The 14,764-nt window shown below is 42.9% G+C and overlaps 1 protein-coding gene across 2 annotated transcripts in view; it reads right to left on the bottom strand.

Annotated features, from left to right (window-relative positions):
• The window catches only part of LOC126234807 (fatty acyl-CoA reductase 1-like), a 265,198-nt gene that overhangs the window by 100,551 nt on the left and 149,883 nt on the right, over positions 1-14,764 (bottom strand). For both annotated transcript variants that reach the window (XM_049943555.1, XM_049943554.1), the window contains exon 6: positions 9,256-9,439. In XM_049943555.1, the coding sequence (XP_049799512.1) occupies positions 9,256-9,439 (184 nt within the window). The remainder of the gene's footprint in view (positions 1-9,255; positions 9,440-14,764) is intronic.

Genomic DNA, 14,764 nt, shown 5'->3' with positions numbered 1-14,764 from the left:
TCAGATATATCGATATCGAAAAGGCAATATCAAATGCCGATATTTTTTATTTATGTTATATTTGTTTCGTAATTTTTGATAAATATTTCAAGTTGGTCTTTTGAAATTCTGGTAGAACATAATTTTACATTCACTGCGTGAAGGCGTCTTACTTAATTTGCAGCTTTCACCACGTCCAACGTTTCTTTTTCACTGTGTGAAGCAAGTCTAGGTAACACAAAGAAGAAGTCGATTGTGAAGAAATGACACACCAGTTGCGTTAAAAAAACAATTTTTAACGCAGCTAGTGTTCTGTGTCTTCACGTCGGCATTCTTCAAAAACAGCTGCCAAAAATGATGAACAAAAATGACAAGATTGGTCTTTACGGTGGGGAGGACGTTTGAGGGGAAATGCTGACGTGATCGGCGTTCAGCACTATTAACGGAGACTGCAACGTTTAACTTCACCACGCAATTTTGACACTACAACTGCTAGGTCACTGGCATTTATAAATATGAAAAAGAAACAGCGAAGTCGACATGAAGTGTTCCAGACAAATCCGATATATAACGCAACCGAACGACAGAAACACAGGACATCTTCCATTATGTCTCTTACATACAGTTACCATTTACAGCAAAGTGTTTTTCGCCAAATGTGAACGAGCATAGTTTTTCTTTCAATGCTTGCTCTGTGAAGGATCAGCAGGCTACTTGCTTGTTGGTGTACGAAATATCTAATAACAAATCAATACTTAAATACACAGCACTAAACCCGGTAGTACATTTACAATGCTCAACCAATATTGGTTTTGGCCGGTACGTCTATACAATATTCGTCGGTATATCGGTATATCTACACCATTTTTCCAAATATCGGGGACTGTTAATGATATTTTTTTAAATATTGATGTATCGAATTCCCGATATTTTTTAAAATATCGTCCTACAACTGGCATCAAATGCGATATCATTTCACTCTTTCACTGCATACGTCAGTCCTCTGTTTCTCGTACTATGGCATATTCATTGTGCACTATTATTCCAATTGAAAACGTTAATTTTCCTACAAAAATAGATTCCTTTATATTGATTGCCACTAATGCATAAAACTGTGAGGCTTAAGAGGAGCTGCTCAGCCAGTGTATCCCATTTTTTGTAACTGCCTACGCACAGGTACTGTATTGGCAGGACTACTGGTGGCATTTTGAAACTCACGCTGACTTTAGACGATTTTTTTTTTACACCTTCCATTCACACTACTCGTCGGTCCATCTCTGTCACCACAACATGTCTTCTTTGTCTTGTTTTAGCTGATGCTGCTCCTTTATACACTCCTGGAAATTGAAATAAGAACACCGTGAATTCATTGTCCCACGAAGGGGAAACTTTATTGACACATTCCTGGGGTCAGATACATCACATGGTCACACTGACAGAACCACAGGCACATAGACACAGGCAACAGAGCATGCACAATGTCGGCACTAGTACAGTGTATATCCACCTTTCGCAGCAATGCAGGCTGCTATTCTCCCATGGAGACGATCGTAGAGATGCTGGATGTAGTCCTGTGGAACGGCTTGCCATGCCATTTCCACCTGGCGCCTCAGTTGGACCAGCTTTCGTGCTGGACGTGCAGACCGCGTGAGACGACGCTTCATCCAGTCCCAAACATGCTCAATGGGGGACAGATCCGGAGATCTTGCTGGCCAGGGTAGTTGACTTACACCTTCTAGAGCACGTTGGGTGGCACGGGATACATGCGGACGTGCATTGTCCTGTTGGAACAGCAAGTTCCCTTGCCGGTCTAGGAATGGTAGAACGATGGGTTCGATGACGGTTTGGATGTACCGTGCACTATTCAGTGTCCCCTCGACGATCACCAGTGGTGTACGGCCAGTGTAGGAGATCGCTCCCCACACCATGATGCCGGATGTCGGACCTGTGTGCCTCGGTCGTATGCAGTCCTGATTGTGGCGCTCACCTGCACGGCGCCAAACACGCATACGACCATCATTGGCACCAAGGCAGAAGCGACTCTCATCGCTGAAGACGACACGTCTCCATTCGTCCCTCCATTCACGCCTGTCGCGACACCACTGGAGGCGGGCTGCACGATGTTGGGGCGTGAGCGGAAGACGGCCTAACGGTGTGCGGGACCGTAGCCCAGCTTCATGGAGACGGTTGCGAATGGTCCTCGCCGATACCCCAGGAGCAACAGTGTCCCTAATTTGCTGGGAAGTGGCGGTGCGGTCCCCTACGGCACTGCGTAGGATCCTACGGTCTTGGCGTGCATCCGTGCGTCGCTGCGGTCCGGTCCCAGGTCGACGGGCACGTGCACCTTCCGCCGACCACTGGCGACAACATCGATGTACTGTGGAGACCTCACGCCCCACGTGTTGAGCAATTCGGCGGTACGTCCACCCGGCCTCCCGCATGCCCACTATACGCCCTCGCTCAAAGTCCGTCAACTGCACATACGGTTCACGTCCACGCTGTCGCGGCATGCTACCAGTGTTAAAGACTGCGATGGAGCTCCGTATGCCACGGCAAACTGGCTGACACTGACGGCGGCGGTGCACAAATGCTGCGCAGCTAGCGCCATTCGACGGCCAACACCGCGGTTCCTGGTGTGTCCGCTGTGCCGTGCGTGTGATCATTGCTTGTACAGCCCTCTCGCAGTGTCCGGAGCAAGTACGGTGGGTCTGACACACCGGTGTCAATGTGTTCTTTTTTCCATTTCCAGGAGTGTATTTTCATTTTACAGTTACATCACCAACTGCCGATATAGTTAGCTTTAGATGGGTTCCCTTAAGTATTTGTTACTCCAGTGTGAAATCGACATTCGAAGTCACTTACATCTCCTGAACGACGCATTTTACTGTTACTGCTCCTGTTCGGACGACAGAATACCGTCAGTCTCCTCTTATACTTGGGGGTCTGTCTCTCATTATATTTTCCATCAGATAGTGCCACTTCTTTGGAGCGCTCATTTCGTGTCGAATAGGTAGAGGCCTCGAGGTTCTGTGGCGAGTTATTTATGACCTGCCGCCTGGGGGAGGGTTAGGATGGAGGGAGTGAGGCTGGTGTTACAAATATACACATGACAGAAAGTGAGGGAATTGCTATAGACAGACTCCGAATCCTCTACTATATTTATTTAAAATGTACATGTGACTGACGTCAAGAACTGTACTATGCAGTCATCACATCTAAGCTGGCCGCGGTAGCCGAGCGGTTCTTCTCGCCCAGTCCGGCACCGCGCGAGTGCTGCGGTCGCAGGTTCGAATCCTGCCTCGGGCATGGATGTGTGTGATGTCCTTAGGTTAGTTAGGTTTAAGTAGTTCTAAGTTCTAGGGGACTGATGACCACAGCTGTTAAGTTCCATAGCGCTCAGAGCCATTTTAACCATCACATCTAAGACATGGTGATAATCATGTACCTCGGGAGTAGCGTCTCAGAATGACGTGTGGCAAGCGTACAGTCTGTGCAGCTGAAGAGAGATGCTAGAAATAACGTCAGCCTATGGCGAAAGTACTTCCGCTCCAGGATGGCACCTCTGGTCAGGATAAGCGACCCTTTGAAGACTACGACAGCGAACTAATATTGTACGAGCGTATTCCACCTATTTCTGCAAAACACAAATTCAGCTTAGTTTCCTTACGAACCATGTTTCTGGACATATGTGACATCATCAGCATGTCATTATTTTATTTCACACCCTACGTAATATTTCGAACTTCAGACACGACAGTTTCACTATTTTATATCACACTTCGCATGTGCTGCACACATTTATAATTCCATTTCACCTCACTCAGTGAAGTTACAAACAGGTGAACGTGTTTATCTTCTTCATCCACATCTCCATATCGCTTTTACCATCTACGCATTTACCTTTCCCTCATTAAATCCTTTACACCTGTAACGTTCCCTGGCAGTACACACACTATTAATAAAATGAAATGACATTTAATTGTACTATGTACGCCGCTATGAAGCAATTCGTATGTACTGTAATTGTTTAACAAAAAGTATTATTTAATTTTGTATAAAGGACGTTGGTTATTATTGTAAAATTTTCTGTAATAATATTCTCGATGTATTTATGAATGTAATATTTCTATACTCATAATGTGATTACGAAATATGTTAATATCTGCGATGAAAAAAATGTAAAATATAGCCACAGAGGAGAATAATGTTGTAGGATTACAAAGAGATGTTAATGGTCAGCAGTAATATAAATAGCACTGCATGGTGTGCATTCTTTGTCGTCTTCCTCGAGAGCTGAGAGATAGAGGAACCTGTTACGTAGCATTATATGACTGAGTAGACTTCTTTTGTCTGTATCTATCTTTAGCCGCCATTAGAGCAGAAATTATAAAGGTGTGTAATTTTAATTACTGTTGTGACCTAAATACATTATAATTTATCAAAATTGTGTATTACTAATGTACATTAGCTTGCCCATGTCATCTATAATATTTCTTTAAAGAATTTTCAGCACTTTTAGCGATTATCGTTGGTGTTGCTGGGCTGTGCCGCAACCGAACGATTTGCGGCGGCGGCACATTTAAAAAATTGTTCCACTATAAAATTAACCAAACCCGTAAATCGGGAGCAGGTAAAATTGGCAGTGAATTACGAAATATTTTTCTTTTACAGCGATCCTGAGGCTGAATGAATTTATTACTGGTTTTACATTTGTGCATTCATAGGCGGATAATTAACGTTGAAGTTGTTAATCTGTTGGTTCTTTCAATTTCTAAAGCAAATAACTTAAACATATAGTGAAATGTGTTTTGTCAATGATAATTAAACGTTCAGGTCGGCTTGGCAATATTTAACCATTTTATGCTAACAGAGACAGTCTTGTGTTCCATAGCTAACGCCGGGAAAGAATTCAGTAAATATTTAAAAACCCACTGCATATAGAAAATATATGCCATGGCCGAAATACGTAAAAAAATTAATTTAAATAATTTTCAAAGTCATAAATGTTATTAATCAGTTAGTTTGAATTTATCAGCATGAGAGGGTTGCTAAAGTTCACGAAATTTTAAATGTGCTTAATTCTGTCTAAATGAATGTTTATTACCACACGTAAGAAAAAAGGGGTTCTACAACAAAGTTCGTACAGAAAGAGTAAATAACAGAAGTATTTAAAGCCATTTCTTCCCCATTTTCATCCATTCATTTTTTTTCATAATTTTTTTTTCTCGTTAAACACCCACGTATTAGGGTTGTTATTGACCTATTTGTAGATTTTGTCGAGTTAGGCCTATTTCCACAAAATGGTAAATCAGAAAGTAAGGAGGACAACAACATCCAAAAGATCATCTTTGTGCTATTCCTGCCTTTTGTGAACTATCTGTCTAGGTCATTTTACTCCCTCGTCACTGTCAATCACGCATCACCGAGATAGAAATAATTAGCACAGGTTTTTAATTTCGGCATGTTTACCAATCGCAAGTTAACCTGCCAACGATGGCAATGAATGAACAGCATGGAGGCAATAAAAATTCTGGTCTTTTCACAACAATTTCATTCAGAAAAAGTTAGTTTAAAGCAGCTGTAGACGCTAAAGGGTATTGGACACGGTATTAGACGGAATAATCTCTTCGCATAACAGAAACATGTCTCAAAAGCGACCGCTTGAGTGTGAAGTCGCAAAAGGCGAATGATGTGTACGGCATACGACGCCCCACGTGTTGTCTATCATGCAACCACAATGTTGTTGTTGTTGTGGTCTTCAGTCCTGAGACTGGTTTGATGCAGCTCTCCATGCTACTCTATACTGTGCAAGCTTCTTCATCTCCCAGTACCTACTGCAGCCTACATTCACCTGAATCTGCTTAGTGTATTCATCTCTTGGTCTCCCTCTACGATTTTTACCCTCCACTCTGCGTTCCAATACTAAATTGGTGATCCCTTGATGTCCCAAGACATGTCCTACCAACCGATCCCTTCTTCTAGTCAACTTGTGCCACACACTTCTCTTCTCCCCAACCCTATCCAATACCTCCTCATTAGTTACGTCATCTACCCACCTAATCTTCAACATTTTTCTGTAGCACCACATTTCGAAAGCTTCTATTCTCTTCTTGTCCAAACTATTTATTGTCCATGTTTCACTTCCATACATGGCTACACTCCATACAAATACTTTCACAAACGACTTCCTGACACTTAAAACTATACTCGATGTTAACAAATTTCTCTTCTTCAGATACGCTTTCCTTGCCATTGGCAGTCTACATTTTATATCCGCTCTACTTCGACCATCATCAGTTATTTTGCTCCCCAAATAGCAAAACTCTTTTACTATTTTAAGTGTCTCATTTCCCAATCCAATTCCCTTAGCATCGCCCGACTTAATTCGACTACATTCCATTATCCTCGTTCTACTTTAGTTGATGTTATATCCTCCTTTAAAGACACTGTCCATTCCTTTCAACTGCTCTTCCAAGTCCTTTGCTGTCTCTGACAGAATTACAATGTCATCGGCGAACCTCAACGTTTTTATATCTTCTCCCTGCATTTTAATACCTACTGCAAATTTTCCTTTTGTTTCCTTTACTGATTGCTCAATATACAGATTGAATAACATCGGGGAGAGGCTGCAACCCTGTCTCACTCCCTTCCCAACCACTGCTTCCCTTTCATGTCCCTCGACTCTTATAACTGCCATCTGGTTTCTGTACAAATTGTAAATAGGCATTCGATCCCTTTATTTTACCCCTTCCACCTTTAGAATTTGAAAGAGAGTATTCCAGTCAACATTGTCAAAAGCTTTCCCTAAGTCTACAAATGCTAGAAACGTAGGTTTGCCTTTCCTTAATCTTTCTTCTAAGATAAGTCGTAGGGTCAGTATTGCCTCACGTGTTCCAACATTTCTACGGAATCCAAACTGATCTTCCCCGAGGTCGGCTTCTACCAGTTTTTCCATTCGTCTGTAAAGAATTCGCGTTAGTATTTTGCAGCTGTGACTTGTTAAACTGATAGTTCGGTAATTTTCACATCTGTCAACGCCTGCTTTCTTTGGGATTGGAATTATTATATTCTTCTTGAAGTCTGAGGGTATTTCGCCTGTCTCATACATTTTGCTCACCACAATATTGGCTGCTAATGGCAACAGGGGACGAGAGTGGGGGGTACGCAGTGGTGATCGCATCATGAGGCTACCGATCATAGCTGAACTACTCAGTCGACGACTAAGTCAACAACACAGCCACAGTGCTAGTGATCTTGATAGAAAGCAGAGCAATGACAACCGTAAACAAGGCAAACATTGCATTATATCGACAGCATCAGTTACCGAAGTTGATACTTTGTCAGAAAGGAACCCAGGAATTTTGTAGAGTGAGGGAGACGTGACAGATGAAATGTTAGCTTTTCTGCAAGATGTGCCAGAGGAATGTGCGGTGTCGTATACGCTCGACTGTGAAGACAACGTACATGTGGACCACAATGATGGTAATGCACATTTAGCAATTTAAAGTGATACTGAAAGAGTTGTCGACGCATGTAATTTATCATCCTTGCTGCACAGGGGGCCACAAATACCGTCTCCAGTGAAACGTAGTAAAAGACAATCATTGTCCAAGGAACGGGTACTAAATATAATTATGTACATGGAAGATCTGTCGTAGCATACAGTCAGTTCCACAAGAAAGTGTGGACCGTAATTTTAAACGTAGCGTAGCGATTGGATTGACTATTAGGTAATTGTGCAATTAGTAATAACATGTATTTTCGTGTAAACATATATTTATAATAGTGCCTTTTATTTCATACAGATAACAGCGTACACTTTCTTGTGGGACTGACTGTAGTAAGAAAGCAATTATGAATAAGTTCGCAGCAATGCATAAGAAAAATGCTGATATACAAGGCAGGACTAGGCGCCCTTGCTACAAAAACTGGTGTTTGCAGGTTTCAAGGATACTCGATACCATTTACGGGATTTTTATGATAGTGACCTACTACGTTATGCACATCAATTTGCGCGCGACATAGATTACAGTGATTTCAATGGGTGGTTGCATAACTTCAAACAGTGCTACGGAATTGGAAGACCTATGACGATGAAATTTCAAAGCATCAAGTTGACATATGTACATGAGATAAACAAACGTACATGAGATAAACAAACGTATTCCACTGTTCAGTAGGGAATATGTTTTTAACTGAGATTTGAAGAGGACATTCATATGAGAGATCAATGTCTTTAACGCATTCGTATACAATTATGCCGACTGATAATCTGGGTGGTAATGGCTCTAAAGCTATTGTTCTGCGTGGTGCTCTGCCTCCTGCAATTGTTTCTCGTGCGCCTGATCTTACAAAGGCAGTAGGGAATATTTAACTCACAGGAAGCAAGAGTGGGAAAATGGGCGTAAAAGTACAACTATGGTTTGAGCACTGCCTTTGGACAACAGCTGGTCAAAATAACTTGCTTTTGCTTTGTTGCTGCTATGCACATAAAAATTATACTCCTTTAGAGCAAATTATCCGTCCTGAACACTGCGTGATATTGCAATCCATACCATATGAAACCACTAGACAAATTCAGCTTCTGGATGTTCGTTTTTCCCTGAATATAAATCATATTATGGCACGGTCTGCAGCTACACCTTAAACTATAGCCAGTTTCACGGTGAGCTCCACGACAGACTGTTTCACATTCGGTTACATGCCGTCGCATTCCAACAGTTTTCATCATCCCGTTACACCAATATGATTCTGAAGGCATTCTTTAGGAGCGGATACGTAGCTGAACGTTCTGCGCGATTTGTATCTCCCAAGGAGTTCGCCTTCAGTCTTGATGGTGCGAACCCTTGTGATCACTGTGACACGCCATTTTTCATTAGATGTTCGTGGTGCTAGACAATGTTTTGTTCTGAACATGTCTTGAGTGTTGACGATATTCATTTTATGAAGTCTACTACATATATACCATATAAGTTTGATGTCTGTACCTGCGGCACACTCTTTTCTACCTTCACTCCTGATGCACATGGTGAGTCATTAAAAGTTTATATTTTCCCTATCAAAATTGTTAACACAGTATTTTCGAGTGAGACTTACTAAAGACTGAACTTGCGACCTTGCACTCAAGGAGTAGATGTCAATAGTAGTGCCCACGTGCTTCAAGGCAATCGATTCTGACTGATGGCCTCACCAGTTTGGTCCCTTAGGAGTCACACACGCAATCGATTCCCTTCTGCAGCTCATGGCCATTGCGGCCTCAACGTATGAAGAACTCACCAGGTGTCCCAGGCGCAGGCGACGGTTGCGTTGGCGACCACGTCAGCGGGCACGCCGTCCGCCATCGCGCTCGTGTCCGCCAGCATGGTGTGCAGAACCCCCAGTGCTGCGCCGGCAGCCATCGCGCTGGGTCCGTACATGTTCCCCACCCACAGCGCCACCGGCTCCTGGTACGTACCCAGCACTGTAGGCACACACAAGTTTCAGCCTGGCTCACAAATGCGCATCACTAAGCGGCGAGTGCTCTGTAGCTGATCGAACTGGAAATAGTGTGGTCGCCGAGGCAAGGATGGGGTAACGGAGGGAGCGAAATGATATGGAACTGGGATTCGATACATTATTCACACTAGTTTTCCGGTTACCAGGATTTTCTATTTTAGTTTCACAAAGGTACTGGCTGCATATAATACGAGGGTGAGTCAAATGAAAACGCTAAATTTGTAATAACAAATCGAAATTTCGCGCCGTTAACCCGTAAGTACGTAAGCGTGCTACAAACAGCGTGCAGAAACTCCTGTAGGTGGCAGCATAGTGCAGATGCGCACATACCGTCGAAGTGTCAGTATACAGATGGCCGCCCCACTTGCGACTTGCCCCAGGGAAGAAAGCGTTCTGTTATTCGGTTTTTGCGTGGTGAAGGTGTGAAACGTATTGAAATTCATCGACGAATGAAGGTTCAGTACGGTGATGCATGTGTGTCACAGCAGCAAGTCTACGAATGGAGTACCAAGTTCGCAAATGGTGTGACTTCAGTGGAAGATGCTCCTCGTCCAGGTAAGGGAAAACGAGTTGTGACTCCACAGAACATTGCAGCAGATGAAGCCATTGTGATGGAAAACCGCCAAGTGACACTGAATGGCATTGACAGATTAGTCATGGGTCAGCACACCACATTGTGCATGATGTGTCCCACTTTCACAAAGTGTGTGCAAGATGGGTGCCACGTCAACTGAAATGAGAGAATGAAGTGTTGATGCTTGTGAAGAACTTCTTCGGCGCTTTGAGCGAGAAGGTGATGGCTTCCTTGCAAGAATCGTTACTGGGGACGAAACCTGGATTCACTTCCACCAACCGGAAACGAAGAGAGCGAGCAAGGAATGGCGCCATTCCTCATCACCAAAACCAAAGAAGTTTCGAACAGAACCATCAACAGGAAAGGTTATGATGACCCTTTTTTGGGGCGAAAAAAGGCGACATTTTGGAGCATTACATGCCAAGAGGGACCACTGTCAGCAGTGCATCATACACAGACCTCATAAAAATCATCTGCGGCCTGTAATCAAATCAAAACCACGTGAATTGCTGTCAGAAGGGTCCTTTTGCACCATGACAATGCAAGGCCCCACACTGCCCGTACAACAGTTGCAACAATCACAGACCTGCATTTTGAGTGTCTTCCTTATCCACCACACTCACCAAACCCTGCCCCAAGTGATTTACATATGTTTGGACTACTCAAAGATGCAATGGGAGGAAAGAAGTCCCTCTCTGATTAAGAGGTGCTGAAAGGTCTCTGTTGGATTCCTTTCATGTTAATTTCTTAAATCTGTTGTCATTTACGGCATAAATTCCTCTTCTAAATTTACTGTGGTGTTTCTGACTATCTGGGAGGAGACTGAGCAGTGAAACGTGTTACTTTTACACATAAACAAGAACCATCTGTCACACTACTACACAGTTTATATGTAATTCATGTCACACAGTCTCATACGGAACCAACATTCGCTTTCTTTTATATACTGTATATGATAAGATACTGTCATCCCCCTTCCCTTCTGTGTGAGAGGATGAATGAGAAAATGTATTTCTAGTTGCATGCTTGATGGTAGCAGACAAGCCTGTCTGCTAGAGAACAGTAGGACCAACGTCGGAACAGGTAGCTACGCTTTCTAAAAGCAGAGAGGTTTCTATTCTTAGTACAGTCTGTCCGTCCCTTGTCATGTTGGTCTAGGAAGCTGCCTCTCTGGTCACTTCCGTTTGTATCTGTTAAGCACGCTCGGCAGTGGCCCAGGTCAGTCTGTCCGCGGCGAGCATCTGAAGTGGTAAGATCTCCGGCTAAGCGCGTGTCTGCTAAGTCCGTAGGACAATGGATTTCTTAAGTTCAGCCTAACTGAAAATTTAATCGCCTTTATTCCAGGTTTAGCTCTAAAATATCTAATGTTATCTTACATTGCAACGCAGTGTATTTCGAGTGTGAAGTTCGGAATGTCTTCCAGTAGTTGCTTTGTCACTGCTTTGTGAGTAAAGTGGAACCACGTGTTAATCAGTAACTGTAACTAAGATCATCAATCTTAAATGCGAATGTGCGTGAGATTATAACGTCTAGTCTTGACAATATTTTTCAATATACCTACTTTTCTTTAATGTTCAACCCACGTGGGGTGTACTTTGTGAGACCAGTACCACGTGCTTATACAATTGTTTGACCCATCAGGTTAATAGTAAGACGTTAGTAACCAGTTCGAGGTTTTTCTTTTGTAAACTGCTTTTCGATCTAATTTATTTTAATCATCAAAATTACTGTGGAGTTACACTCTTTGTGTAAACCAAGTTGACCACGTGAAGCATGTGGTGTAATCATCAAAGTAGCCTTCAGCTATTCTTTTCGGGAAGGTTTCACAGAGAGTTAGTATAAATTTAGTATACCAGTGTGTGGTAATTACATGACGGACAGGATTGTGCTACGAACATAACTTCTTTGGGTGAAAATTGAATCGGTTGGTAGTGGTTAATTTCCTCTTGCATATGTTTCAACGTTCTTCGTGTGTTATTTTATGAATGCAGTGTTGTATGCAGTCTCCCAATCTTGGCTCCATATTTGATGTGCTCTGTAAGATAACAAACTCACATTTTCACAATCCTAAATAAGGCACCAGTTTAGTTATGAATCAAGTTTAATATGCTGAAATTTCAATGATCAATGTTAAAATAAAATTCCAAATATAAACTGATTTATTTCTTTTTATTTCAATTCTCTTTATATATATATATATATATATATATATATATATATATATATATATATATATATAATCACCGGTTGTCATATGACGATTAAAAGATATAATTAATGTTAGTCTGGTTGGGAATTTGGTAAGCTAGACTGGATACCTGGTGAAACAGTTGCTCAGTAATGCAAGGTTAACTTCCCCAGACAAAAATTGGCTCTGAGCACTATGGGACTTAACATCTACGGTCATCAGTCCCCTAGAACTTAGAACTACTTAAACCTAACTAACCTAAGGACAGAACACAACACCCAGCCATCACGAGGCAGAGAAAATCCCTGACCCCGCCGGGAATCGAACCCGGGAACCCGGGCGTGGGAAGCGAGAACGCTACCGCACGACCACAAGATGCGGGCTTCCCCAGAAAGCTCACAGCTTTTAACCCACTTTTATGGCCTTGAATGTCAGCACCGCTTACACCTCAAAATAATGCAACAACATTACACATGGCGACCCTGTTCTGTGATTCCGCTGGTCTCTGGAATCTCTGAAACGTTAGATTGCGAGCGTTGTATAATCTTAATTTTTTTTCCCCTTCAGCGCTCAAACAACTTCTGCGTTGTTTCTGAGCAGACTTTCAAATGAGTCACGGCGTTGTTGAACAGCATTGTTTGCCTTGTTCTTTTGTTTTCGATATTTGTGTGTTTTATGTGTGTGTGTTTCTTTTTTCTCGCTTGTAAATTGCACTGCTTCGATCAAAGATTAAAATTTCTTTCGCGTGTGAAGAAGTGCGTACTAGGTTTGGTACCTTTCGTTTAACTGTCGCAATTTTTGGGGGATACATTTATTGTGATTAGTGTTTTGCGTACCGGGTATAAATTGAACTAATGCAGACACGTAACCAAGCTAAAAGTAGGCGGTCCAACAACTTAAGCAACATGGACCAACGGGATAATTTGATTTCGAATATTAATGCGTCGGACGGTTCCGAAAATGCAATGGGGAATACTTCAGACGAAATGCAAAACAGGACGAACAGGCTCACAGCAGAGCCAGAAATTAATTTGCCTCCTACTAACCAAATTGATTTGGCAGAACTCATGAAAGCCTTGTTGCAACAAAATAAAGAAAACATAGAGAAATCAGAAAAATCGTTCTGAGGACAAAAAGAATCATCTGAAAAATCGATCCGAGAGCTAGGTGAACAAATGAAGCAGAAATCTGAAAAATCTATTCGAGAGGTAGGTGAACAAATGACGCAGAAATCTGAAAAATCGATCCGAGAGCTAGGCGAACAAATGACAGAGAAATCTGAAAAATCGATCCGCGAGCTAGGTGAACAAATAGACGAAAAACTAATCCAGCAGACAAATAAAGTCGACGAGTCGATGCAGAGAGTGTCTGATGATATCTCACAAAGAATAAACAATCTGGCAAGTGAATTAAAAAGCGATATTATGAAAAAATTAGGCCGTACACTTAAACAAATCGATGACTGTCTGCAAGCCTTAGAACAGGGCAAGCGGAGTCGTGATGCAGAATCGAAAGAGAGCGAAGAACAGCTACTTAGGAATTTCCAAGCGCTGAGAGAAGAATGCCAAAGGGAACACCAGCAGGTACTCTCGAGGGTCCAGGAGGCAGAAACGCATTGTCCCACGTCCGTTAGCAACACAGTAGCAGACAACAGTCAAGCGATTCACGCACTCGAACAGCAAATACAACAATTGAAGCAGACTGGGGCAGAGGACAACAGACAAATACAGGATAAGATTGCGGCATTAGCGGACATTGTAGGCACGATGAAGGTGATGGAGAGCGATAACAATACTACACCGGTAGCAGTCATAGAGACTGAAGAACTGCGTTCGCTTCTTAGATTTCAGAAGGGACACTTCGAAGTGAACAGGCTGCACAAAGCCATAACAGGCGAATTACAAGAACGCGTGGGGCATCTGGAAAGCCGCATTGGGTGTGATTCCGAACTCGCCAATAGCACTAAAAGTAGCCGTACGCACAGTGCAGAGAGGGACTCCGGCCACGAGGGAGATTTTGACGACAGGGAAGAATGTATTTTGAGGGGCAGACATGAGAAAAATAGAAACATTCAAGGGCCTCGCCAGGAGGAAATGCGGGGATTTGATTTCAAACATTTCCTTACAGTGAGAAAGTTTGAGATATTCCGAAATTCGCAAAAAGGAATACATCCACTAGCATGGCTCGAGCAATTTGAATTCTGCCTTCCCCCCGACTGGGCAGATTCACGTAAGATAGAATATATGTGTGGCTATTTGGAAGGCGAACCGGCGATTCGCACGAGGTCGGCAGCGCGTCACTGCAACTCCACTCGGGAGTTTCGACAAGCCTTTCTGTCCACCTATTGGTCGGAAGCGGCATAAGATAGGGTCAAGCTTGGCATAATTATGCTGCCAAATTTGAACCAGTCTGGTTTCGGCAGCTCAGCACGCCTATTCGACCACATGCTGCAGGCAGATCAATTTTTATACGACCCATACGGGCCTGCGGAACTAATTAGGATATGCATCACCAAATTGCCGATGCAC

The sequence above is a fragment of the Schistocerca nitens genome, chromosome 2 (assembly GCF_023898315.1).
Source record: "Schistocerca nitens isolate TAMUIC-IGC-003100 chromosome 2, iqSchNite1.1, whole genome shotgun sequence".
Classification (NCBI taxonomy): domain Eukaryota; kingdom Metazoa; phylum Arthropoda; class Insecta; order Orthoptera; family Acrididae; genus Schistocerca; species Schistocerca nitens.
This window is presented reverse-complemented; position numbering and strand designations above follow the sequence as displayed.